This window comes from Triticum dicoccoides, chromosome 2B (assembly GCF_002162155.2).
Source record: "Triticum dicoccoides isolate Atlit2015 ecotype Zavitan chromosome 2B, WEW_v2.0, whole genome shotgun sequence".
NCBI classification, from domain to species: Eukaryota; Viridiplantae; Streptophyta; class Magnoliopsida; order Poales; family Poaceae; genus Triticum; species Triticum dicoccoides.
Genome location: NC_041383.1, coordinates 697,549,800 through 697,574,163, shown reverse-complemented (window position 1 = coordinate 697,574,163; position 24,364 = coordinate 697,549,800). Strand labels below are relative to the sequence as shown.

The 24,364-nt window shown below is 42.9% G+C and overlaps 1 protein-coding gene across 1 annotated transcript; it reads left to right on the top strand.

The window, feature by feature from the left end:
- The first annotated feature begins 20,106 nt into the window (after positions 1 to 20,106).
- On the top strand, positions 20,107 to 23,115 carry LOC119368369 (F-box protein At3g07870-like). Its single transcript, XM_037633653.1, has 5 exons — positions 20,107 to 21,423; positions 21,509 to 21,628; positions 21,754 to 21,849; positions 21,935 to 21,994; positions 22,940 to 23,115. The coding sequence occupies exons 1-5, from the start codon at positions 20,107 to 20,109 to the stop codon at positions 23,012 to 23,014; spliced, it is 1,668 nt and encodes a 555-aa protein (XP_037489550.1). The 3' UTR covers positions 23,015 to 23,115.
- The last annotated feature ends 1,249 nt before the right edge of the window (positions 23,116 to 24,364 follow it).

The window sequence follows — 24,364 nt, the reverse complement described above, 5'->3', positions numbered from 1 at the left end:
CAAAAGAAATTCCCCCCCCCCATGTGAAAATGGTCAACATGATCTACGCCACTCACATCCCCAAGCGGGAACGGAAGCGAGAACTACGGGATGTATATGCGATGGAGCCAGTCGCCCCCAAATTCAATCCATGGCCAGCTTGTCCGATCACCTTTGATCGTAGGGATCATCCTACTAGCATCCGTCACAGCGGCTCAGCCGCATTGGTCTTAGACCCAATCATCAACAGATTCCACCTCACGCGAGTCCTTATGGACGGCGACAGCAGCCTGAACCTGCTTTATCAGGACACAGTGCGCAAAATGGGCATTTACCCTTCAAGGATCAAGCCCACCAAAACCACCTTTAAATGTGTAATTCCTAGAGTAGAGGCCCACTGTACATGCTCTATAACACTGGACGTGGTCTTCGGATCCCCGGACAACTTCCGGAGCGAAGAGTTAATCTTCGCTATCGTCCCTTTCCGTAGTGGTTACCACGCACTGCTCGGACGAACCACATTCGCTAGATTCAATGCAGTACCACATTACGCATACGTCAAGCTCAAGATGCCAGGACCGCGCGGGGTCATCACTGTCAATGGAAATATGGACCGCTCCCTTCGAACAGAAGAGCATACGGCAGCCCTCGCAGCGGAAGTACAATGCGGCCTACTCCGACAAACCAATCCGGCAACAACTCCGAGCACCGTCAAGAGAGTCCGGAGCACCCCGCAACAGGATCATCAGGAACGCCAAGAGCGTGATTAGTAGTCCGGCCTCTGCTCAAGCCCCTTCAAAGCAGCATTCGTGCCACGTGTACACAATTACGAACTCAAGATACCATGGGCATAGGCGGAGGCGCATCAACGACTCAGTCAATAGTGCGGGTAACCGCCAAATACCTTCATACTCTTTCCCTCTTACCTTTCAGGACACCGCGTTAGTGCAGCATCCTCAGGAGAGCCGAATTGCCGGACTTATATGGGAGAGACATCCAAGGAGGCAACAGACGTTGTGCACAGAAGGAAATACCCAGGTGGAATCTATTTGCGATTGTTATACCTGCTTTATCTACCTGTACACAGCCTGCCCCTAGATAGGACATGTCAAATAGTCCTATTTTATCTCCGCTTAATGCATCCATTGTAAACATACGCTTAAATGTATTTTCGTCAATGGGAGATTATATATAGCATCAGCTTATTATTCTTATTTGAGAATTTTTTCTCTTATAAATGTTTATTTGATATTGCATCCGTACACCTTGGTGCGGTCAGTTTGCCAGGGGCTTCTCATGGCGCCCCGTAATATGGCAAATAAAGTCCGAACACTTTCAATAGTGCGGCACCCCGAACTTATAGCACTATATGCATCAGCTCTGAGTCATGTCTTGGGTCTACAGTTGGGATTGCCCGGCTCCCTTGTTTTGGTGCCTTACATTCCGTTATATCGGCTAAGGTAGCGCAAGCAGAACTACTGTGATTGTGTCCCAGTTCTTATGGATGAGCACCTCAGTAGAGAAAGCCGAAAACTGACCGGCATGATGTGGCGAGAGTTGGTCGCTGTTCGAGAGGTCTTAAAATCCTTAAAGATTTTCCGCTTTAGGCGATAAATCGGCTTCGTCCGATCTAGGCATGTATAGCGCCCCAATTCAGCCTTCCGGATTCTAGGGGCTTCGCCGAAATTTAAAATTGTAGACTTATATGGCTAAGTGAAAGTTATAAAGCCGCATAGTCCGATTGCCTTGTTCGCTGCGCCGGACACCTCCTTAAGGGACCAAACATTTGGGTAAAGAGTGTCCGGGTTTTCCACGAACACCCCAGTACTAGTTACTTGGGGGAGGAAGCCGACGACTGGCCTACTTTCAGAATTTTATAAATAGCCGCACAGAAGGTAATATTTTAAACAACAAAAGCGCTACCTAGCGCAAGCAACTTCGTCTTTAATTTACAAAACATGACAGAAGAGAATTCATTCTAAAATGGCGTCCTTGGTACACTCATCGGCGACGAGACGAGCACCCTTCATCACGCCATCATAGTACATCTCGGGATGGAGATGCGCCTTGCCCTCCGGCAGCCCGTCCTTGACCAGCTTCTCCGCATCCAGCTTGCCCCAATGCACCTTGACGCGGGCAAAGGCCCGGTGGGCACCCTCGATGCAAACGGATCGCTTGATCACTTCAAGCCGCAGGCAGGCATCCATCATCCGCTTGATCAGGCCAAAGTAGCTACTGGGCAGGAGCTCACCAGGCCACATCCGGACTATGAAGCCTTTCATAGCCAGTTCGGCCGCCCTGTGGAGTTCGACCAACTGCTTTAGTTGGTCGCTCAGAGGCATCGGATATTCGGCCCCAGCATACTGGGACCAGAACAGCTTCTCCATTGAGCTCCCCTTCTGGGCACAATAGAACTCCGCAGTGTCTGATACGCTGCGTGGCAGATCTGCAAATGCCCCTGGAGAGCTCCGAATTCGAGTAAGTAAAAGAAACGCCTCCTCCACATGTCTGCTTTGCATAAAGAACTTCTTACCCGCTACTATCTTTTTGGCCTATTGGATCTCCTGCTGTGCTTTCTCGGCTTTGGCCTTGGCGTCTTTCAAATTCACAAGGGCCTTCGCAAGCTCAGCCTCTTTCATCTTCAGATCATGCTCCACGGACTCGCACTTCTTGCCAAGGTCCTGGAGCTCTTGTTGTACCTCGCCCACTCTAGCACTTTGCTTTTTGGGCTCCTTGCATTCCAAGGCCGCTTTGTCTTCGGCCTCGGAGAGCGCTTTCTTCAGGGACGCCACATCGGTGGTGGCCCCTGTTACACAGTCACGACGCTTTGGCGTTAGACTAGCCAATTTTGCCTATCTTTAAATACATGCGAACGGGGAATCGCTTACCTTTATTCTCCTCGAGCTGCCTCTTCGTGAGACCAAGCTCTCCCTATGCCTGCTCCAGGTCCCGCTTCAGTTCGGCAACCTCGGCAGTACGGGCAGTAGCAGCAAGCAGCACAGCCTGCTTATGCACACAAATATTTATCATTAGACTCCTTCTACCTCTTGAGCACTGCGTTGGATTTCCCCGAAGAGGAGAGGATGATGCAGCAAAGTAGCATAAGTATTTCCCTCAGTTTTTGAGAACCAAGGTATCAATCCAGTAGGAGACCACGCACAAGTCCCTCGTACCTGCACAAAACGATAGCTACTCGCAACCAACGCGATTAGGGGTTGTCAATCCCTTCATGGTCACTTACGAGAGTGAGATCTGATAGAGATGATAAATAATATTGTTGGTATTTTTGATAGATAGATGCAAAGTGAGAAGTAAAAAGGCAAAGTAAAAACAAAGCAAGTAATAAAGCGATAGAGATTGATATGATGAGAATAGACCCGGGGGACATAGGTTTCACTAGTGGCTTCTCTCAAGAGCATATATAATCTACGGTGGGTGAACAAATTACTGTTGAGCGACAGAATTGAGCATAATTATGAGTATATCTAGGTAACGATCATGTATATAGGCATCATGTCTGAGACAAGTAGATCGAAATGATTCTACATCTACTACTATTACTCCACTCATCGACCGCTATCCAGCATGCATCTAGAGTATTAAGTTAAAAATGGAGTAACGCCTTAAGCAAGATGACATGATGTAGAGGGATAAATTCATGCAATATGATAAAAAAACCATCTTGTTATCCTCGATGGCAACAATACAATACGTGCCTTGCTGCCCCTGCTGTCACTGGGAAAGGACACCGCAAGATTGAACCCAAAGCTAAGCACTTCTCCCATTGCAAGAACTACCAATCTAGTTGGCCAAACCAAAAAGGATAATTTGAAGAGACTTGCAAAGATAACTCAATCATACATAAAAGAATTCAGAGAAGATTCAAATATTTTCCATAGATAAGTTGGATCATAAACCCACAATCCATCGGTCTCAACGAACACACCGCAAAAAGAAGATTACATCGAATAGATCTCCACAAGAGAGGGGAGAACATTGTATTGAGATCCAAAAAGAGAGAAGAAGCCATCTAGCTACTAGCTATGGACCCGAAGGTCTGAAGCAAACTACTCACACTTCATTGGTGGGGCTATGGTGTTGATGTAGAAGCCCTCCGTGGTGGATGCCCCCTCTGGCGGAGCTCCGGAACAGGCCCCAAGATGGGATCTCATGGATACAGAAGGTTGAGGCGGTGGAATTAGTTTTTTGGCTCCTGTTCTGATTGTTTGGGGATACGTAGGTATATATAGGAGGAAGGAGTACGTCGGTGGAGCAACATGGGGCCCACGAGGTAGGGGGCGCCCAGGGGGGCGCGCCCTCCACCCTCGTGACCGCCTCTGGCACTTCTTGGAGTAGGGTCCAAGTCTCCTGGATCACGTTCGGTGAGAAAATCACGTTCCCGAAGGTTTCATTCCATTTGGACTCCGTTTGATATTCCGTTTCTTCGAAACACTTAAATAGGAAAAAACAGCAATTCTGGGCTGGGCCTCCGATTAATAGGTTAGTCCCAAAAATAATATGAAAGTGGAAAATAAAGCCCAATATAGTCCAAAACAGTAGATAAAGTAGCATGGAGCAATCAAAAATTATAGATACGTTGGAGACGTATCAGGCATCCCCAAGCTTAATTCCTGCTCGTCCTCGAGTAGGTAAATGATAAAAAAGAATTTTTGATGCGGAGTGATACTTTGGCATAATTTCAATGTAAATCTTCTTAACTGTGATATGAATATTCAGATCCGAAAGATTCAAGACAAAAGTTCATATTGACATAAAAATAATAATACTTCAAGCATACTAATCAAAGCAATCATGTCTTCTCAAAATAACATGGCCGAAGAAAGTTATCCCTACAAAATCATATAGTCTGGCTATGCTCCATCTTCCCCACATAAAATATTTAAATCATGCACAACCCCGATGACAAGCCAAGCAATTGTTTCATACTTATGACATTCTCAAAACTTTTTCAATCTTCACGCAATACATGAGCGTGAGCCATGGATATAGCACTATTTGGAATAGAATGGTGGTTGTGGAGAAGACAAAAAAGGAGGGAAGATAGTCTCACATCAATTAGGCATATCAACGGGCTATGGAGATGCCCATCAATAGATCTCAATGTGAGTGAGTAGGGATTGCCATGCAAAGGATGCACTAGAGCTATAAGTATATGAAAGCTCTACAAAAGAAACTAAGTGGGTGTGCATCCAACTCGCTTGCTCATGAAGACCTAGGGCATTTGGAGGAATCCCATCATTGGAATATACAAGCCAAGTTCTATAATGAAAAATTCCCACTAGTATATGAAAGTGACAAAATGAGAGACTCTTTATCATGAAGATCTTGGTGCTACTTTGAAGCACAAGTGTGGTAAAAGGATAGTAGCATTGTCCCTTCCCTCTTTTTCTCTCATTTTTTTTATTTGGGCCTTTCTCTTTTTTTGGCCTCTTTTTTTATTTTTCGTCCGGAGTCTCATCCCGACTTATGGGGGAATCATAGTCTCCATCATCCTTTCCTCACTTGGGACAATGCTCTAAGAATGATGATCATCACACTTTTATTTTTCTTACAACTCAACAATTATAACTCGATACTTAGAACAAAGTATGACTCTATATGAATGCCTCCGGCGGTGTACCGGGATATGCAATGAATCATGAGTGACATGTATGAAAGAATTATGAACAGTGGCCTTGCCACAAATACGATGTCAACTACATGAGCATGCTAGCAATATGACAATGATGGAGCATGTCATAATAAACGGAACGGTGGAAAGTTGCATGGCAATATATCTCGGAATGGCTATGGAAATGCCATGATAGGTAGGTATGGTGGCTGTTTTGAGGAAGGTATATGGTGGGTGTATGATACCGGTGAAAAGTGTGCGGTATTAGAGAGGCTGGCAAAGGTGGAAGGATGGGAAAACGTGTGTATAATCCATGGACTCAACATTTGTCATAAAGAACTCATATACTTGTTGCAAAAATCTAGAAGTTATCAAAGCAAAGTATTACGCGCATGCTCCTAGGGGGATAGATTGGTAGGAAAAGACCATCGCTCGTCCCCGACCGCCACTCATAAGGAAGGCAATCAATAAATAAATCATGCTCCGAGTTCATCACATAACAGTTCACCATACGTGCATGCTACGGGAATCACAAACTTCAACACAAGTATTATTTGAATTCACAACTACTTAACTAGCATGACTCTAATATCACCATCTTCACATCTCAAAAACAATTATCAAGCATCAAACTTATCTTAGTATTCAACGCACTCAAAAGAAAGCTTCACATATCTTGAACACCAAGTATATTAACATTAAGCGAATTACCATGCTATTAACGACTCTCAAAATAATCTAAGTGAAGCATGAGAGATCAATAGTTTCTTTAAAACAAATAAACCACCATGCTCTAAAAGATATAAGTGAAGCACTAGAGCAAAAATCATCATGCTCAAAAGATATAAGTGAAGCACTATGAGCAACACTATCAAGCTCAAAAGATATAAGTGAAGCACATAGAGTATTCTAACAAATTCCAATTCATGTATGGCTCTCTCAAAAGGTGTGTACATAAAGGATGATTGTGGTAAACTAACAAGCAAATACGCAAATAATACAAGACGCTCCAAGAAAAACACATATCATGTGGTGAATAAAAATATAGCTCCAAGTAAATTACCGATGGAAGTGGACGAAAGAGGGGATGCCTTCCAGGGCATCCCCAAGCTTTGACTTTTTGGTGTCCTTGGATTATCTTGGGGGTGCCATGGGCATCTCCAAGCTTAGGCTCTTGCCACTCCTTGTTCCATAATCCATCAAAAGAATTCACCCAAAACTTGAAAACTTCACAACACAAAACTCAACAGAAATCTCATGAGCTCCGTTAGAGAAAGAAAACAAAGAACTACTTAAGGTACTGTAATGAACTCATTCTTTATTTATATTGGTGTTAAACCTACTGTATTTCAACTTCTCTATGGATTATAAACTATTTTACTAGCCATAGATTCATCAAAATAAGCAAACAACACCCGTAAAACAGAATCTATCAAAAACAGAACAGTCTGAAGCAATCTGTAACTAACGCAAACTTCTGGAACTCTAAAAATTCTACCAAAATAGGAAGTCCTGGAAAATTTGTTTATAGAACAGAATCAAAAAGAATCAACGGAAAATCACGTTCCTGTGATTTAACAAAATTATATTCATGAGCTCATAGTTTCTGTTTTTCAGCAGAATCAAATCAACTATCATCGTAGGTTATCCTATAGGTTCTACTTGGCACAAACACTAATTAAAAGATAAAACCACATCCAAACAAAGGCTAGATGGATTATTTATTCCTAAACAGAAGCAAAAACAAAAAACAAAAAATAAAATTGGGTTGCCTCCCAACAAGCGCTATCGTTTAACGCCCCTAGCTAGGCATAAAAGCAAGGATAGATCTAGGTATTGCCATCTTTGGTAGGCAATCCATAAGTGGCTCTCATGATATATTCATATGGTAATTTTATTTTCTTTCTAGGGAAGTGTTCCATGCCCTTCTTTAAGGGAAATTGGAATCGAATATTCCCTTCCTTCATATCAATAATTGCACCAATCGTTCTAAGGAAAGGTCTACCAAGAATAATAGGACATGAAGGATTGAAATCTATATCAAGAACGATAAAATCTATGGGCACATAATTCCTATTTGCAACAATAAGAACATCATTAATTCTTCCCACCGGCTTTTTAATAGTGGAATCCGCAAGATGCATGTTTAGAGAGCAATCATCAAAATCACGGAAATCTAGCAAATCACATAAAGTTTTGGGAATAGTAGAGACACTAGCACCCAAATCACACAAAGCATGAAACTCATAATTTTTAATTTTAATTTTGTTAGTAGGTTCCCTCTCATCATAGAGTTTTCTAGGGATAGAAACTTTCAACTCAAGTTTTTCTTCATAAGATTGCATCAAGGCATCAACAATGTGTTTGGTAAAGGCCTTATTTTGACTATAAGCATGAGGAGAATCTAGCACGGATTGCAACAAGAAAATACAACCAATTAAAGAGCAATTTTCATAATTAAATTCCTTGAGATCCAAAATAGTGGGTTTAGCAACATCTAGGTTTTTATTTCTTTCAATCCCACTTTCATCAAATTCATCATCAAGATCTAGAAACTCCGAATTCTTAGAACGCCTTCTAGGTAAAGGAAGATCATATTCAGTTTCATCAAGATTCATATTGCAAAACAAAGATTTGATAGGGGACACATCAATAACTTTTAGATCTTCATCTTGGTTTTCATAGGAATTGGAAGAACACGCTTTAATAAAGGCATCTTTGGAAGCACGCATCCTAGCGGTTCTTTCCTTGCACTCATCAATGGAAATTCTCATGGCTTTGAGAGACTAATTGATATCATGCTTAGGAGGAATAGATCTAAGCTTTAAAGAATCAATTTCAAGAGAAATTCTATCAACGTTCCTAGCCAAATCATCAACTTTAAGCAATTTCTCTTCAAGCAAAGCATTAAAATTCTTTTGTGAATTCATAAACTCTTTAACACTACTCTAAAATTCAGAGGGCATCTTATTAAAATTTCCATAATAGTTGTATTAGGAATTTCCGTAATTATTAGAAGGATTACTAGGATAAGGCCTAGGATTAAAATTCCCTCTATACGCGTTGTTTCCAAAACTATTCCTACCAACAAAATTCACATCCATAGATTCATTATTATTCTCAAGCAAAGTAGACAAAGGCATATCATTGGGATCAAGAGGAGTATTTTTAGGAGCAAACATCTTCATAAGTTCATCCATCTTTTCACTCAAAACATTGATTTCTTCTATAGCATGCACTTTTTTACTAGAAGATCTTTTGGTGTGCCATTGAGAATAATTAGCCATAATATTATCAAGCAATTTTGTGGCATCTCCTAACATAATTTCCATAAACATGCCTCCCGCGGCCGAATCTAAAAGATTTCTAGAAGCAAAATTCAATCCGGCATAAAAATTTTGTATGATCATCCATAAATTCAAACCAAGAGTAGGGAAATTGCGAAGCATCAATTTCATTCTTTCCCAAGATTGGGCAACATGCTCATGATCAAGTTGTTTAAAATTCATGATATCGTCCCTAAGAGTGATGATTTTAGTGGGAGGAAAATACTTAGAGATAAAAGCGTCTTTGCACTTGTTCCAAGAATCAATACTATTTTTAGGCAAAGACGAAAACCAAACTTTAGCACGATCTCTAAGCGAAAACGGAAACAACTTCAACTTGACAATATTGTTATCCGTATCTTTCTTCCTTTGCATATCACACAAATTAACAAAATTATTTAGATGAGTAGCGGCATCTTCACTAGGAAGGCCGACGAATTGATCTTTCATGACAAGATTCAGCAAAGCGGTATTCATTTCACAAGACTCGCCATTATTAAGAGGAGCAATCGGAGTACTAAGGAAATCATTATTATTAGTATTCGAGAAGTCACACAATTTGGTATTATCTTGCGCCATGGCAACAAGTAATCCAACACACAAGCAAACAGAAAGGCAACGAGAAAAGGCAAACAGGAAAGAGAGGAGGAGATTGGGAAAGAGAGGGCGAATAAAACGGCAAGGGTGAAGTGGGGGAGAGGAAAACGAGAGGCAAATGGCAAATATTGTGATGCGAGAGATAGGGATTGTGATGGGTACTTGGTATGGTTGACTTGCTTGTGTGAGCCTCCCCGGCAATGGCGCCAGAAATTCTTCTTGCTACCTCTTGAGCACTGCGTTGGATTTCCCCGAAGAGGAGAGGATGATGCAGCAAAGTAGCGTAAGTATTTCCCTCAGTTTTTCAGAACCAAGGTATCAATCCAGTAGGAGACCACGCACAAGTCCCTCGTACCTGCACAAAATGATAGCTACTCGCAACCAACGCGATTAGGGGTTGTCAATTCCTTCACAGTCACTTACGAGAGTGAGATCTGATAGAGATGATAAATAATATTTTTGGTATTTTTGATAGATAGATGCAAAGTGAAAAGTAAAAGGCAAAGTAAAAACAAAGAAAGTAATAAAGCGATAGAGATTGATATGATGAGAATAGACCCGGGGGCCATAGGTTTCACTAGTGGCTTCTCTCAAGAGCATAGATATTCTACGGTGGGTGAACAAATTACTGTTGAGCAATTGACAGAATTGAGCATAATTATGAGTATGTCTAGGTAATGATCATGTATATAGGCATCATGTCTGAGACAAGTAGATCGAAACGATTCTGCATCTACTACTATTACTCCACTCATGGACCACTATCCAGCATGCATCTAGAGTATTAAGTTAAAAACAGAGTAACGCCTTAAGCAAGATGACATGATGTAGAGGGATAAATTCATGCAATATGATAAAAAACCCATCTTGTTATCCTCGATGGCAACAATACAATACGTGCCTTGCTGCCCCTGTTGTCACTGGGAAAGGACACCGCAAGATTGAACCCAAAGCTAAGCACTTCTCCCATTGCAAGAACTACCAATCTAGTTAGCCAAACCAAAAAGGATAATTCGAAGAGACTTGCAAAGATAACTCAATCATACATAAAAGAATTCAAAGAAGATTCAAATATTTTCCATAGATAAGTTGGATCATAAACCTACAATTCATCGGTCTCAACAAACACACCACAAAAAGAAGATTACATCGAATAGATCTCCACGAGAGAGGGGGAGAACATTGTATTGAGATCTAAAAAGAGAGAAGAAGCCATCTAGCTACTAGCTATGGACCCGAAGGTCTGAAGTAAACTACTCACACTTCATCGGTGGGGCTATGGTGTTAATGTAGAAGCCCTCCGTGGTGGATGCCCCCTCCAGTGGAGCTCCGGAACAGGCCCCAAGATGGGATCTCGTGGATACAGAAGGTTGCAGCGGTGGAATTAGGTTTTTGGCTCCTGTTCTGATTGTTTGGGGATACGTAGGTATATATAGGAGGAAGGAGTATGTCGGTGGAGCAACAGGGGGCCCACGAGGTAGGGGGCGCCCAGGGGGGGAGCCCTTCACCCTCATGACCGCCTCTGGCACTTCTTGGAGTAGGGTCCAAGTCTCATGGATCACGTTCGGTGAGAAAATCACGTTCCCGAAGGTTTCATTCCGTTTGGACTCCGTTTGATATTCGGTTTCTTCGAAACACTAAAATAGGCAAAAAAACAGCAATTCTGGGCTGGGCCTCCGGTTAATAGGTTAGTCCCAAAAATAATATAAAAGTGGAAAATAAAGCCCAATATAGTCCAAAACAGTAGATAAAGCAGCATGGAGCAATCAAAAATTATAGATACGTTGGAGACGTATCAACTCCTGCGGATTATTATTGACCCTTCGTTTGGTTTTTCTTTCCGAACACCAAACAGAGTATCAGGGGCTACTACCTATCGGGTGGTAATTTCTCAGACTTTAACTTACCTCAAAGCCTGTTAGGAGGCTGGTGCAAGCTTCGGTTAGTCCGCTCTTGGTGGACGAAACCTTCTGAATCACCACACTCATAAGAGTACGGTGCTCTTCATCCATGGAAGCACCGCGAAGCACTTCTAGAAGACAATCCGGCGCCTCATGCGCAACGGAAGTCCTCGACACAGACGGCTCGCCCTCCCTAACGAGGGGCTGCCCGCCTGAGTCCAGAACCATCGAAGGTTCCGGAACTGTGTTTAGCTGAGAGCCCGACTTGCCATGGCTCTCAGCGGCACGATCCGCGGGGATCTGAAACCACGCGTGTCCGACATCTGGAATGCCGCCTTGGGGCGTCTCCAGAATCACCTCCCCCTGCTCTGGGAGCCTTCGGGACAACACCTCCATGTCATCCGCGGGTTGAGGAGTAGTGGCCATCGGAAGCGAATTTATCGCTGAATCGCTCAGGAATCCGGAGGAAGATACCTCGGGATGAGCCCTGGCCGGACTGCATATATGTTCGGCATTATAAATACAAAAACTATGAAGTGAAATCATGATAGAATGCAGACACTTACGATCGCACTGGGGGCTTCCCCCTGGGCAGCCACCCCTCCTCGCTATGAGCGGCCGTGGCGGAATAGTCCGGAAGGGATACCTTTCCCTTCTTGGACGCCTCAGCCTCCCCTTTCGGGGCGGCTTTTCTCTTTCTCTCCTCCCCGGTGCGGGAAGGTAGAGTTTTTATCGGTTCCTCCCGCCTCCGAGGGAGGAATCTGTCTCGTTGTCATCGGACGACAGGGGTATGATGGCCTTACGCCAAGGGCCTTTTCCGGCCCCTTGGTCCGCCTCCCCGGACCCCTCATCCTTTCCGGATGGGGCATCTTCTTCTTCTTCTTCTTCCTGCCCTTCGTGGGAGGAGTGCGCCTTGTCGTCTTCGGACGAGGCTTCTGGCACAACCTTACGACGGAGACCCTTTCGGGTCCCCGGGGCCTTCTTCTCGGCCTTCTTCTCCGGCACCTCGTACGGTGCCGGGACCAGCATCTCCATCAGGGGAGCATCCGCTGGGCCTTCTGGCAGTGGAGCCGGAAGTAGACCTGCTCCGCTGTCTCCACATAGTCCTGAAGCAAATATGCAAAACTACTTAAGGCACTCCCATGAATATATTGGGAAGAACCGGGTCCAGTGGTGGGCCGAGAGCTCACCTAACTAGGAGCCCGCACGGCGTGAAGCCCGCGGTCCTCGGATGTGGGAGGAGGAACTTCAGAGGCCTTGAACAGCACCTTCCATGCGCCTTTGTGCGTCATGTCGTAGAGCTTCTGGAGCATCTAGTGTTCGGCCGGGACAAACTCTCACAGATTGAATGCCCGCCTTTGGCAGGGCAGGATCCGGCGAACGAGCATGACCTGGATCACGTTGACGAGCTTGTTGTTCTTGTCCTTCATGCCTTTGATGCATGTTTGGAGTCCGGTCAGCTCCGTAGAATCGCCCTAGGATAGGCCCTTCCATTCCCAGGAGGTGAGCCACATGGGGGCTTCGGATAGGAACTCGGGGGCCGCTGCCCAGTTGGCGCCGCGCGGCTCGGTGATGTAGAACCACCATGATTGCACCCTTTCATGATCTCCGCGAAGGAGCCGTTGAGCCATGTGACATTAGGCATTCTGCCCACCATGGCCCCTCCGCACTCTGCTTGTTGGCCGCTTACAACCTTCGGCTTCACGCAGAAGGTTTGCAGCCATAGGCTGAAGTGAGGCCGGATGCGGAGGAAGGCCTCACATACGACGATGAACACCGAGATGTTGAGGACGAAATTCGGGGCTAGATCATGGAAATCTAGCCCGTAGTAGAACATGAGCCCGCGGACGAAGGGATGGAGTGGAAATCCCGGTCCACAGACAAAGCGGGCGACGAATACGACCCTCTCATGGGGTCCTGGGGTCGGAATGACCTGCCCGGCGTCCGGTAGCTGGTGCGCTACGTCTGCGGCCAAGTATACGGCCGCCCAAAGATTTGTGATGTGCTTCTCCTTGACGGTGGAAGCCACCCACTTGCCTCCTGCTCCGGACATGTTTAGTTGTGCGGAGAAGACTTGGGCTTGGGCGCTAGAGCTCAAGGGGGCAAGAGTGGGCAAAGAAGGAAGAAGGCGTGGGCGAAAATGGGGAAATCTTATCCCTTTATAGAGGCGCCGAAAGCGGTACGCCTCTCCACTTGCCCGTTGGAAATCGCTTGCTTCCCAAGCTCCACGATTGATGGCGTGGTGGGATTACCCATACCCGTATTGATGAGAATCCCGTAATAAGGGGACACGATCTCTGCTTTGACAAGACGTGTCACAGAAACCACCTCATAATATATGTTGTAGCTGGTTGTGGGAAAACGGTTCGAACAATGATCCGACCGTAATAACATGTCACGTCATCAGAAAAAGTTGTCAGCAGATTGCATTTGTGATATAACATTCTCTCTACAGCGGTGTGTAAAGATCATTTTGTGGATCTGGACACGATTCAAGTGTTCGATAAATACTATGGAGTATTCGGAGAAGGAACCCGCCTTGCAATGCTGAAGACAATACTGCGCGCCGGACTCATCGTCATTGAAGCTTGGTTCAGGGGCTACTAAGGGAGTCCTGGATTAGGGGGTATCCGGACAGCCGCACTGTGTACAACGTCCGGACTATTGAAGCGTGAAGATACAAGACTCAAGACTTCGGCCCATGTCCGGATGGGACTCTCCTTTGCGTGGAAGGCAAGCTTGGCGATCTGGATATTATATTTCCTTCCTTGTAACCGACTCCATGTAAACCCTAGCCCTCTCCGGTGTCTATACACACCGGAGAGGTTGGTCCTTAGAAGGCCGATCATGATTACAATCATACCATCATAGGCTAGCTCTTAGGGTTTAGCCTCTACGATCTCGTGGTAGATCTACTCTTGTACTACCCATATCATCAATGTTAATCAAGCAGGAAGTAGGGTTTTACCTCCATCGAGAGGGCCCGAACCTGGGTAAACATCTGTGTCCCTTGCTTCCTGTTACCATCTGCCTTGACGCACAGATTGGGACCCCCTACCCGAGATCCGCCGATTTTGACACCAACAAAGGGTTCAGGCGTTCAGCGGACAAGCATCACCTGGATCACGTCAGTAAGGCTGGTGCCCTTTTCTATGATACTTTTGATGCGCTTTTGCAGCATCAACACCTCGTCGGACGAACCCCAGTCCAGATCCTTTTTGGTCCACGACGCGAGCCGCAGCGGGGGTCCGGATCTGAATGCAGGAGCGGCCGCCCACTTGGTGTCGTGGGGTTCGGTGATGTAGAACCACTCCTGCTACCATATCTTGACGGTCTCCACAAAGGCCCCCTTGGGCCAGGTAACATCGGGGAGCTTTCTTACCATGGCGCCGCCGCAATCCGTGTACTGCCCGTCGACCACCTTCGTCTTCACGTTGAAGGCCTTGAGCCACAGGCCGAAGTGTGGGGGGATGCGAAGGAATGCCTCACACACGACGATGAACGCCGAGATGTGAAGGAAGGAGTTTGGGGCTAGATCGTGAAAATCTAGCCTGTAATAGAACATCAGACCGCGAACAAAGAGGTGAAGGGGAAACCCTAATCCGCGAAGTAAGTGGGGGATGAATATCACCCTTTCGTCGGGCTCTGGAGTGGGGATGATCTGCTTCGGGGCAGGGAGCCTGTGCGTGATCTCCGCAGTCTATTACCTCGCCTCCCAGAGCTCCTTGACGTCCTCCTCCGTCACGAAGGAGGCCATCCACTTGCTTTGAGAACCGGATCCGACCATGGCCGCAGAAGTTGGTGGTGGTGCAAAAGATTGGAACTTGGGCGCTGGAGCTCGAGGATGGGAAGGCTGAGGAAGATGAAGGCATGGGGTAAAAAGATGGATCTTTATCCATTTATATAGGCCGTGAATATCAAGTGCCCCCTTCAAGTCTTAAAACTCGCATGTTCCTAAAGGGTCGTGCCAATGGCACGGTTGGATTACCCAAACCCGTATTGATGGGAATCCCACAATAAGGGGACACATTCTCTGCTTTGACAAGACGTGTCAATGGAGGCTGCGTCTCGAAACGCGAAGCGGGAGGCCAGAAAACGGTTCAAAATAATAAAGAGGCCAGACGTAACGTTTCACTGAAAAAACCGTCAGTGGACATACCTTATTTTGGTTAAGTATTGTGCCTTTGTGGTTGAGGGTTGTAACTGTTATACAGAGCCGGACATAGTTCTCTTGTTCAACTACTTTGAATTATTCGGAGGAGGAACCCGCCTTGCAATGCCGAAGACAATCTGCGCACTAGACACGTCGTCATTGAAGCCTGGTTCAGGGGCTACTGAGGGAGTCCTGGATTATGGAGTCCCCGGGCATCTGGGCTATGTGACATGGGCCGGACTGATGTGCCGTGAAGATACAAGATAGACGGCCTTCCCCCGTGTCCGGATGGGACTCTCCTTTGCGTGGATGGCAAGCTTGGCGTCCGGATGTGTAGTTTCCTTTCTCTCTAAACCGACACTGTACAACCCTAGGCCCCTCTGGTGTATATATAAACCGGAGGGTTTAGTCCGTAGAAGCTATCATAAATCATATAGGCTAGACATCCAGGGTTTAGCCATTACGATCTTGAGGTAGATCAACTCTTGTAACCCCTATACTCATCAAAGTCAATCAAGCAGGAAGTAGGGTATTACCTCCATTAAGAGGGCCCAAACCTGGGTAAACATCGTGCCCCCTGTCTCATGTTACCTTCGATCCTCAGATGCATAGTTTGGGACCCCCTACCCGAGATCAGCCGGTTTTGGCACCAACATGGGGTATTATGTTTTATCAGATTACCATAATTATCCCGATAATTCTATACACACGGGCATTTTACAGGGTTTTACGGGTTGTTTCCTAACAAATCTTCCCCCCTCCCCCCTGATTTTCAGTGGGGGTGGGCCCCTCACTTTAATTTCATCCAATCAAAACCAGCCATGTATCCCAGTCTGTTGATCACGTAAAAGCCAGTCCGTGCGTGTAGCATTGATATAATTAGCCCCACCTAAGCAGTTGGAAAACAAACAGTGACATGTAAGTTAGGAACAACAAGCACCTTATCTTAGTTAAGGCATATACAGTGGTTGATAAGTAGTCTTATTTTAAGCCCGCCATATAATTAAGAGAAGACAATAAATAGATATCCTTAAATAGGTGATGAGATACATTCTTGTTGAGAGACTATCTCTTAATCAAGAGAAGACAAGTCTTTTATTATAGTTTCTCTTTCCTCCACATCAACATTTATCTTACGTGGCACTTCAAAGATATCACAAGTGTACACGCCCTTAATCTGCATAGAGATCTAGATAGATAGACATGAATTCTTCGGAAATCTGTTGGTGCTCCCAGGAGCACGCGCTCCTGGACGCAAAAAAAATTCAAAGTGTGAAAAAATTTCCAAACAAAAAATTGGTGCATACATGTTTACACTATATGTGTGCACGTCAAGTTTCGGAGAAAACCGACTTTTTTGTGGCTTGTGTAAAAAGACAAAAGGATGTCTTGTGAAAAATATTGTTTTTACACTGGATTTTGTCTTTTTTTCACACGTGACACATAAATTGTTGGTTTTGCACGAAACGACTTTATGAGCGTGTACAATATTGAAATGTACGCGCCAAATTTTTCTTTGAAATTTTTTAACATTTCAAAATATGTTTAAAACACATTTTAAAACCAGGAGCGCGTGCTCCCCTGTGCCAAAATGCCGCTCTCATGAATTCTTCTCCTATCCTTGGATACATAGACCTACAAGTTAATGATGCAGATTTATTGTTTTTTTGGGCTGCTGTCCCCCAGCATGTACCCCTTTTTATTTTCTTGTAGTTTTTTTTTCTTTTCAACCTTTCCTATTTTGAACTCCGGACTTTGTATCGTGCGATGGTTATGCTTTATCTATAAAGCGGGTGAAAGACTTTTTGGCACTGTATGGCAAGCACCCGTTGTGTGTAGGTTTTTATCTTCTCACCATATATGCACATGCCATTTGTAAAGTGGAATAAGGACTTTTATATAATTTGATCTTGTAACTATCTTGAATAAAAATAGTAACCTTACACATCACACGTACAGATAAACCAGACACAGACACATGCCTTGTTGTGCTGTTTTTACCTTATCGGACTCTTTTTTACCATTGATGATGGTCTATTTAGCCTTGTATATGTGTGACTCTTGGATGGTGTATGTGACGTTTACATGTACAAATGTTGCTTTTCAATTTCGGGCAGTTCAATGGGTGAGAGGTTATCACTCATCGGTAGGCGCGAACACCACCATAAAAAAAGAAGCAGCCACAAGTACCCATTGAGCTTAGAGGTTGTAGAGATAAGGGATTGACCAAATAGAAGCTAGATGATATGGAGGATAAAGATAGGTTAGTTAATAGTTATTGTCTTTCATGGCCATAACACATCTACACCGAGTTTTTTTGTCTGGGTATATTTAGCTTGTCAAAGGGGTAACAACATTAGCATAATTTAGAAATGCTATAATAAGCTATTATTCTTTTAGCATGGTCACCTTAAATGTAGTATAAAATTCGTTATTAAATATAGCACATGGTGCATGATGGTGTAAACTAACCTCTCAAAGATCTACATATGAGCGGATAACAATTAACAACAAGTATTTCCATAATAGAATGCTATTTATAAGAATATAATTGTTAAACATTGAGAGAAGATCTGCGCACAACACGGTATAATTTTTGTACCTTTTAGTAAGAATGAGTCAGATCATCTACCTGATGCTTAAAGTCGAAGTCTGAATCTTTAAACATAAGCACAATACCCATATATGAATACTACTGAAATAAACACGCATCGCTTCTGTAATCTATAACCCATGACTACAATTCTCCTAATCCATGTGTGTGTGTGGAAGAATTGGTAGCTCTGAAACCGACCATGTTTTTAGCACCAACGCATATTGAATAACAGAAAATATTATGATGGTGGTATATTAAACATTTAAGTATAAGAAGAAAGAATCACTAAATTATAAAGGCTCTCAAATAAAACTTCTCTTAGGATTCGGTCACAAGCCTCTCACCTAAACTGTGGGCATGAAATGAATTGGAAAAGCACATGGGCCTGGGCAGACCAAATAATTGGCGCCCATCCAAATAGACGCTAGTACTCTAGTAGATTCCAAATCTTTGGTAGTGTGAGCTTGGGCTACGACCCAAATAGACCCAAAATTGCTAGCTGCCCCAGCCGATTGGCCCGAAGGCCCACAAAAAACCCTAGCATAGTCATATATATATATATATATATATATATATATATATATATATATATATATATATATATATATATATATATATATATATATATATATATATATCGCGATCACTCCTGCCCCTCTTTCGTCCTAGCCGCCGCCGCCTCCTCGCTCACAAATCTAGAGCTGCATCGCGCGTCCACAGCTCCCCCCCTCGTGAGCCCACGAGAACCACATTCTCACCCCTACCTCTGCTCCACATGCTTCCTAGATCGCCTATTCGTGCCATCCATTAGCGAAGATCTACAGTCTTGCTTCACGCCGCTTCTCTGAGTACCGAATTGTGGCTTGTTGTCGGAGTGCCTTTTCTGACTTACACATCTTGGGTAGAGATAGCCGAAGCAACCACCCGCACCTTGGCGACATAAGTCTTGACACTCTAGCATCCAAGATAATCTCTGCCGACTTAATTTGGTGGCGCGGAAGAGGGATAGAGAAAAGGTAACTTCTCATACAAAGAAAGATGCAGATATTTTGCGAGGTATATTGTGTTTATATTTTCTAACTAGATAATTTAGAGTTGTTTCTAGATGTCTAATTAGTAAACTTAACCTGCCTACAGGCTATATATATGGAGCAATTGGGATGATCTTTAGTATGACGATGATTGCTCTACAAGATCTGGTAATTTTATTCATTTCCACTTTAGCTTGCTTGTTCTTGTTAACACTTGCCTAATCTAGTATCTCATCCAATTGATTAAATAATTATTTTGAAATGTAATCAAATTAATTACGTTTTTTGAAACTTAATCAAATTAATTATGTTCTATTCATTTGTATGGGTAACTGACTTCCACTACGACAAAACTATGTTTCACCCAATATTTCAATTTGTGGTCATGTGTGTACTTATGTTATTTGCATACAAGTGTATGTTGCCTAGGTATTGATTTTGTTGTGTTGTCAATTACTTAGGTAGTTATCAGTCCAGTTATTTAACATTGGAGGAGAAATAAAAACGTCATCAAGGTTATACATAAATATTCTGAACTGAGCATTGTTGTAAAACACTAAATGTCTTGATTCCTATATTAACTTATAGCTTCACCCTTGAATATGGTGAATTAAGAATTTACACTAATATAGGTCATGCTAGGTTGTTTATAATTTCATTAACTAATAGCATGATCTTGGATGTAGGAGTGTCATGATCTTTCGCAAAAATTTCAGAACCGATTCTTATTTTTTTACCACAAGTTATTTTAGTTCTAATATATAGGGGTGCACATCATCATTTTACTAAAATGTGTGCTTGTGCAATATTTCTGTGGTTAGACTGTCTCAACAGATGCTTGTGCAATATTTCTACGGTTAGATTGTCTCATTGGGCTATAGTATGCTTATTATGGATTCTGAGGAAGCTGGTTCAAAGAAGGAAAGAAATGAGGAATATTCCATAAACCGTCTCCCGAGAGAGCTCATCGAGCGGATATTTTTTCGGCTTCCGGTGAGCACTTTATTGGTGTGTATTGGTGTTTGTACGTGCTGGAAAAACTTGATCCGGGATCCCAATTTTGTCACATCACACCTGAAGCATGCATCCCATTATTCCCTCATATTCTTCCAACAAGATTATGTTGCAGGAAAACATTACCCGAGTGATGCTATTCTAATTGATAAAGCTTGGTCACAATCAACATATGCAGTGCCAACCATTGACCCTGATGATTTACTCTGTGGTTCATGTAATGGGATTATTTGCTTATACACCAAGACATCGACAATCAAGATAGCTAACCTTGCAACTGGCGAATGTTTGCATCTTGAGAAACCTATAAAGAATTTCAGTGGCGACCAATTCTTGTTCTATAGTTTTGGGTTTCACCCATTGACAAGAGAATACAAAATTACACACTTGGGTGACTATGTTGAGGGCCGCCCCAAGAATGGAGACAAATTCACCATCATTCAAGTTTACAGGCTTGGTGATGAGAAATGGAAAGACATCAGAACCCCAGAAGCCTTAAGCTTGAGTTGCGTCAAAAACTCTGGACTAATCAATGTTGGTGGAACAATGTACTGGTTAACTAATGATATGGCAACTAACTGGAAGCATGTTGTTATGTGCTTTGATCTCGGTGAAGAAGCTTTTGCACGGATAGAACTGCCAACATCAGTACTTGAAAATAGTGTTTATGGTGGTCCCCGTAGGTACTGGATCAGAGAGATAGAGGGGAAAATATGTATAGCAACTGCTCAAACCTGGCACAAAGTTATTTATGGTAAGCTGCAGATCTGGACACTAGACAACAAGGTCGAGCAAAGTTGGAGCCAGAAGTACAATATTCTTACAGCAGGTTACACCGCGGGTCCAAATTTATCTTATGGGGATAAGTTATTGATGCAAAGAAATGATAGTAGGCTATTTTCTCATGATTTGCATGGGAATGAAGGGAATATCGAGCCTATGATATTAAACATGATGAGGTTTTCAGGCTTTAGCCCAGTTTTAGATTTTAGCCCTCGCAAGCCAGACAATATGCAATCCTACATATATGTGGAGTCACTTGTACGCTTAGATGTGTACAAAAAAGGCGGCATTGTGCGTAAGCCAAAAAAGAGGGAAGTTTGGAAATTTAAGAAGTGGAAGCCTTGCGAGGACGAGCTCTCTCAGCTAGAAGAGATGTGGAGCCACATTCATCAAAAAGAGCATGACATAACTGTATGTTGTCTTAATTGAAATTTACCTTAATAAAAATTTATTATGTTGGGAAATCTAACAAAATTGTTGAGTTGCCATTTGATAGGTCTTTTCACAACGATCTGGCATACAACTCAAACATCGTCTGCAAGGTATATCAAATGACGTGATTCGACAACAAATAGGCCTGCAAATTGATCAAATCGTTCCAGTCTTTCCAAATAAGGTAATTCTTTACGTAAACAGAAGTTAACATACATTTTTCACATTTTAGTTTGAACAATACATAACCATCTTAAGAGCAAAGAAAAGAGTTTAACTAGTTAGTTAACATATCTCTTGGCACTTCAGTATCCAAGATCCTCCCAACGACTTAATTTGGTGGGGGAAAAGCGGGACAGAGAAAAGTTACTTGCTCGTATGAGGAAGTATGGAGATATTTGCAAGGTATATATAGTGTGTTTACTTTTATTGGACGGATTAGTTATGATTGTTCCTATATGGAAAATTAGTAAAGTTAACTTTTCTATAGGCTATGAATAAGGAAATTGGGTGGATCGCTCGTATGACGGAGATTGCTACACAATATAAGGTAATTTTTACATTTGGTCAAACTTTTATTATTATTCATTTCCACTTTAGCTTCCTTGTGCTTGTTACCACTTTCCTAATCTACTATATTAGGCATTTAAGCAAATAATACTATCTTGAAATGTACACAAAATAATTATTTCTAATTCATTTATACAGATAAATTACTTCTGTTGAAGTAAAACTATGTTTCACCAAAAAATGCACCCATGTGCGTACTTATGTTCTTTATGCTACATGTGCAAGTTGCCTAGATATTGAGTTTTTTGTGTTGTTATTGAGGTTGTTAATAGTCAAGTTATTTGACATCGTACGAGAAATAGCTACTTAATATTGTAAATACTTTAAATATAGCATTGTTGCAAAACACTACATGTCATGATTCTTATATTAATTTATAGCTTCACACTTTCATAGGGTGAATTAAGAACTTACACTAATATAGGTCTTGCTACTTAGTTTAGCATTTCATCATTAAACAATAACATGTTCTTTCTGCACTTCTTGCTTGTACATTGTCGGTTTGCTTTGTGAAAGATGACTAGTTCAGTATAGCTGCACTAGTTGAGCATGGAACTACAAGTAGGTTGGGTTGCTTTCATGCAATTTTCTCAATATTATACACATATAAACATGAGATAAAGCAACATAAATAGTGTTACATAACAAAGAATATTAAAAGAAGGAAACATAAATCGATTGTAAACGTCATTGATACCATTCATCCGAAAATTTACATTTGCTCTTCTTTTCTTAGTTTGACATGTTCAATTCAAAATTAACGACAAAATAATCCTAGTTGTGTGCCTTCTTTTTCTCAGAAAAAGGCAATTGTTTGGATTTATTCATTACTTTTATTCCTAATGGGAAAAGGTTTTCCCTGACTAGTGGTGTCTTGTTATGGAAATATCAGTGCCTTGTGTATTGATCTTTACTCATGTTTTAGGTGGGTCCTTCGAGTTCAAATGATGCTATTTCATCCCAGAATCACAGTGACGACAAGGATACAGTTGAGTCCTGAGAGCATACCATGACAGTCTTTTTAGCTTGATGAGATAGTTGTTCAGCTTGAAACTCTTGCTACTTTACCCTAATTTATCTCTTTCACATGTAAAACAAACATTTCCGCATTACCTTCTGTGTTATGTTTCTTTCTTTAAAATTTATGTTATTTATCACACATGTTTAGTGTGTGTGAACTGATTAACATATTGGTTGATTAAAGACATTAAAAATTTGCATGGTGATGAAGTTGTGCCGACCTTTGATCCGAACTAACTCTAGCCACTATGAACATCGATAGAAATTCTGCAAAAGTTGTAAACCCTTGTGTATTTTATCCATGGTTGGAAGTAAACATTTTCTTCAAAAAAAGTAAACATTCCTTAGTGCATGGATAGAGAAAAAGTAGAATCAACCTGGTTAAAAGTGTATGAAGTTTGGACTAACTATTGTAGTATGTAGGCTCGGACAAATGCACGAACAAGGCGAATTTCTACACGAAATCACAATGGTGGTAACAATACCAAGACTTGAGAGTTTTAGCGTGACATTCTTATTAGCTCGCTCATGTTGTTGTTCAACCAAATCTTTATATTAATTCTTTAGGAATGTTTAGCTCATTTTTCATAACAGGTGATTTGATAATCTCCATCTACACTCTGTAATAGAACAGTTTGCCACATTTGTTTTATATCAAACAACAATGTTTTCCAAACCATATAAATCTCCCTTGCGAAACAAACAACAATTCCTCTTCTTTTAGAGGAGTAATCCAAATATACATACGTACGTCTCTCCTCCCTTTGTCTCCCCTCCAAGAAAAGGGGCTAGGGTTTCTACCTCCCGTCGGCGGCGGCGCCGATCTCCCACGTCTCTTGTGGCCTTAGGGTCATGGGTGTGCGGTGGATCCCGGCCTTTGCTGGCGGGAGGGCTCTGTTTTTAGGTGCTTCTTCAAGTTTTGTTAGGGTTTGTGTTCTATTCAAAAAGAATAGACGGTGGCGGCTTCTTGAAGATGGAATAAGGTTCTCCCCGCCTAGCCCTTGTCCCAATGGTGTGTCTAGCATCGTCGAAGGGCGTGTGGAGGTGTGTCTCCGGCGGATCTCGCGGGATTTGGTCGGTAGTTGTCTTTGGTGGATCCGCTTGGATCCGGTCTTTGTTCGTCTTTGTTCATCTGTCTTCAGGTTGGATCCTTCTGATCTAAACTTCTCTTCATCGGCGGCGGTTACTGTTCTGGGGCGCTGGTCCTATGGGACCTTAGCACGACGACTTCCCGACTGTCTACTACAACAAGTTGTGCCCGGCTCCAGCAAGGGAGGGGCGATGACGGCGGCGCGCCTTCGACTCGCTTCAGTGCTTGTAGTCGTTGTAA

Bases quoted from the DNA above. Each gene is read 5' to 3' on its own strand.
- LOC119368369 (XM_037633653.1), top strand. From the start codon at position 20,107: ATGGATTCTGAGGAAGCTGGTTCAAAGAAGGAAAGAAATGAGGAATAT. The intron at 21,424-21,508 runs GTATGTTGTCTT...GCCATTTGATAG, and splicing joins AAAAAGAGCATGACATAACT to GTCTTTTCACAACGATCTGG. The intron at 21,629-21,753 runs GTAATTCTTTAC...TTGGCACTTCAG, and splicing joins TTCCAGTCTTTCCAAATAAG to TATCCAAGATCCTCCCAACG.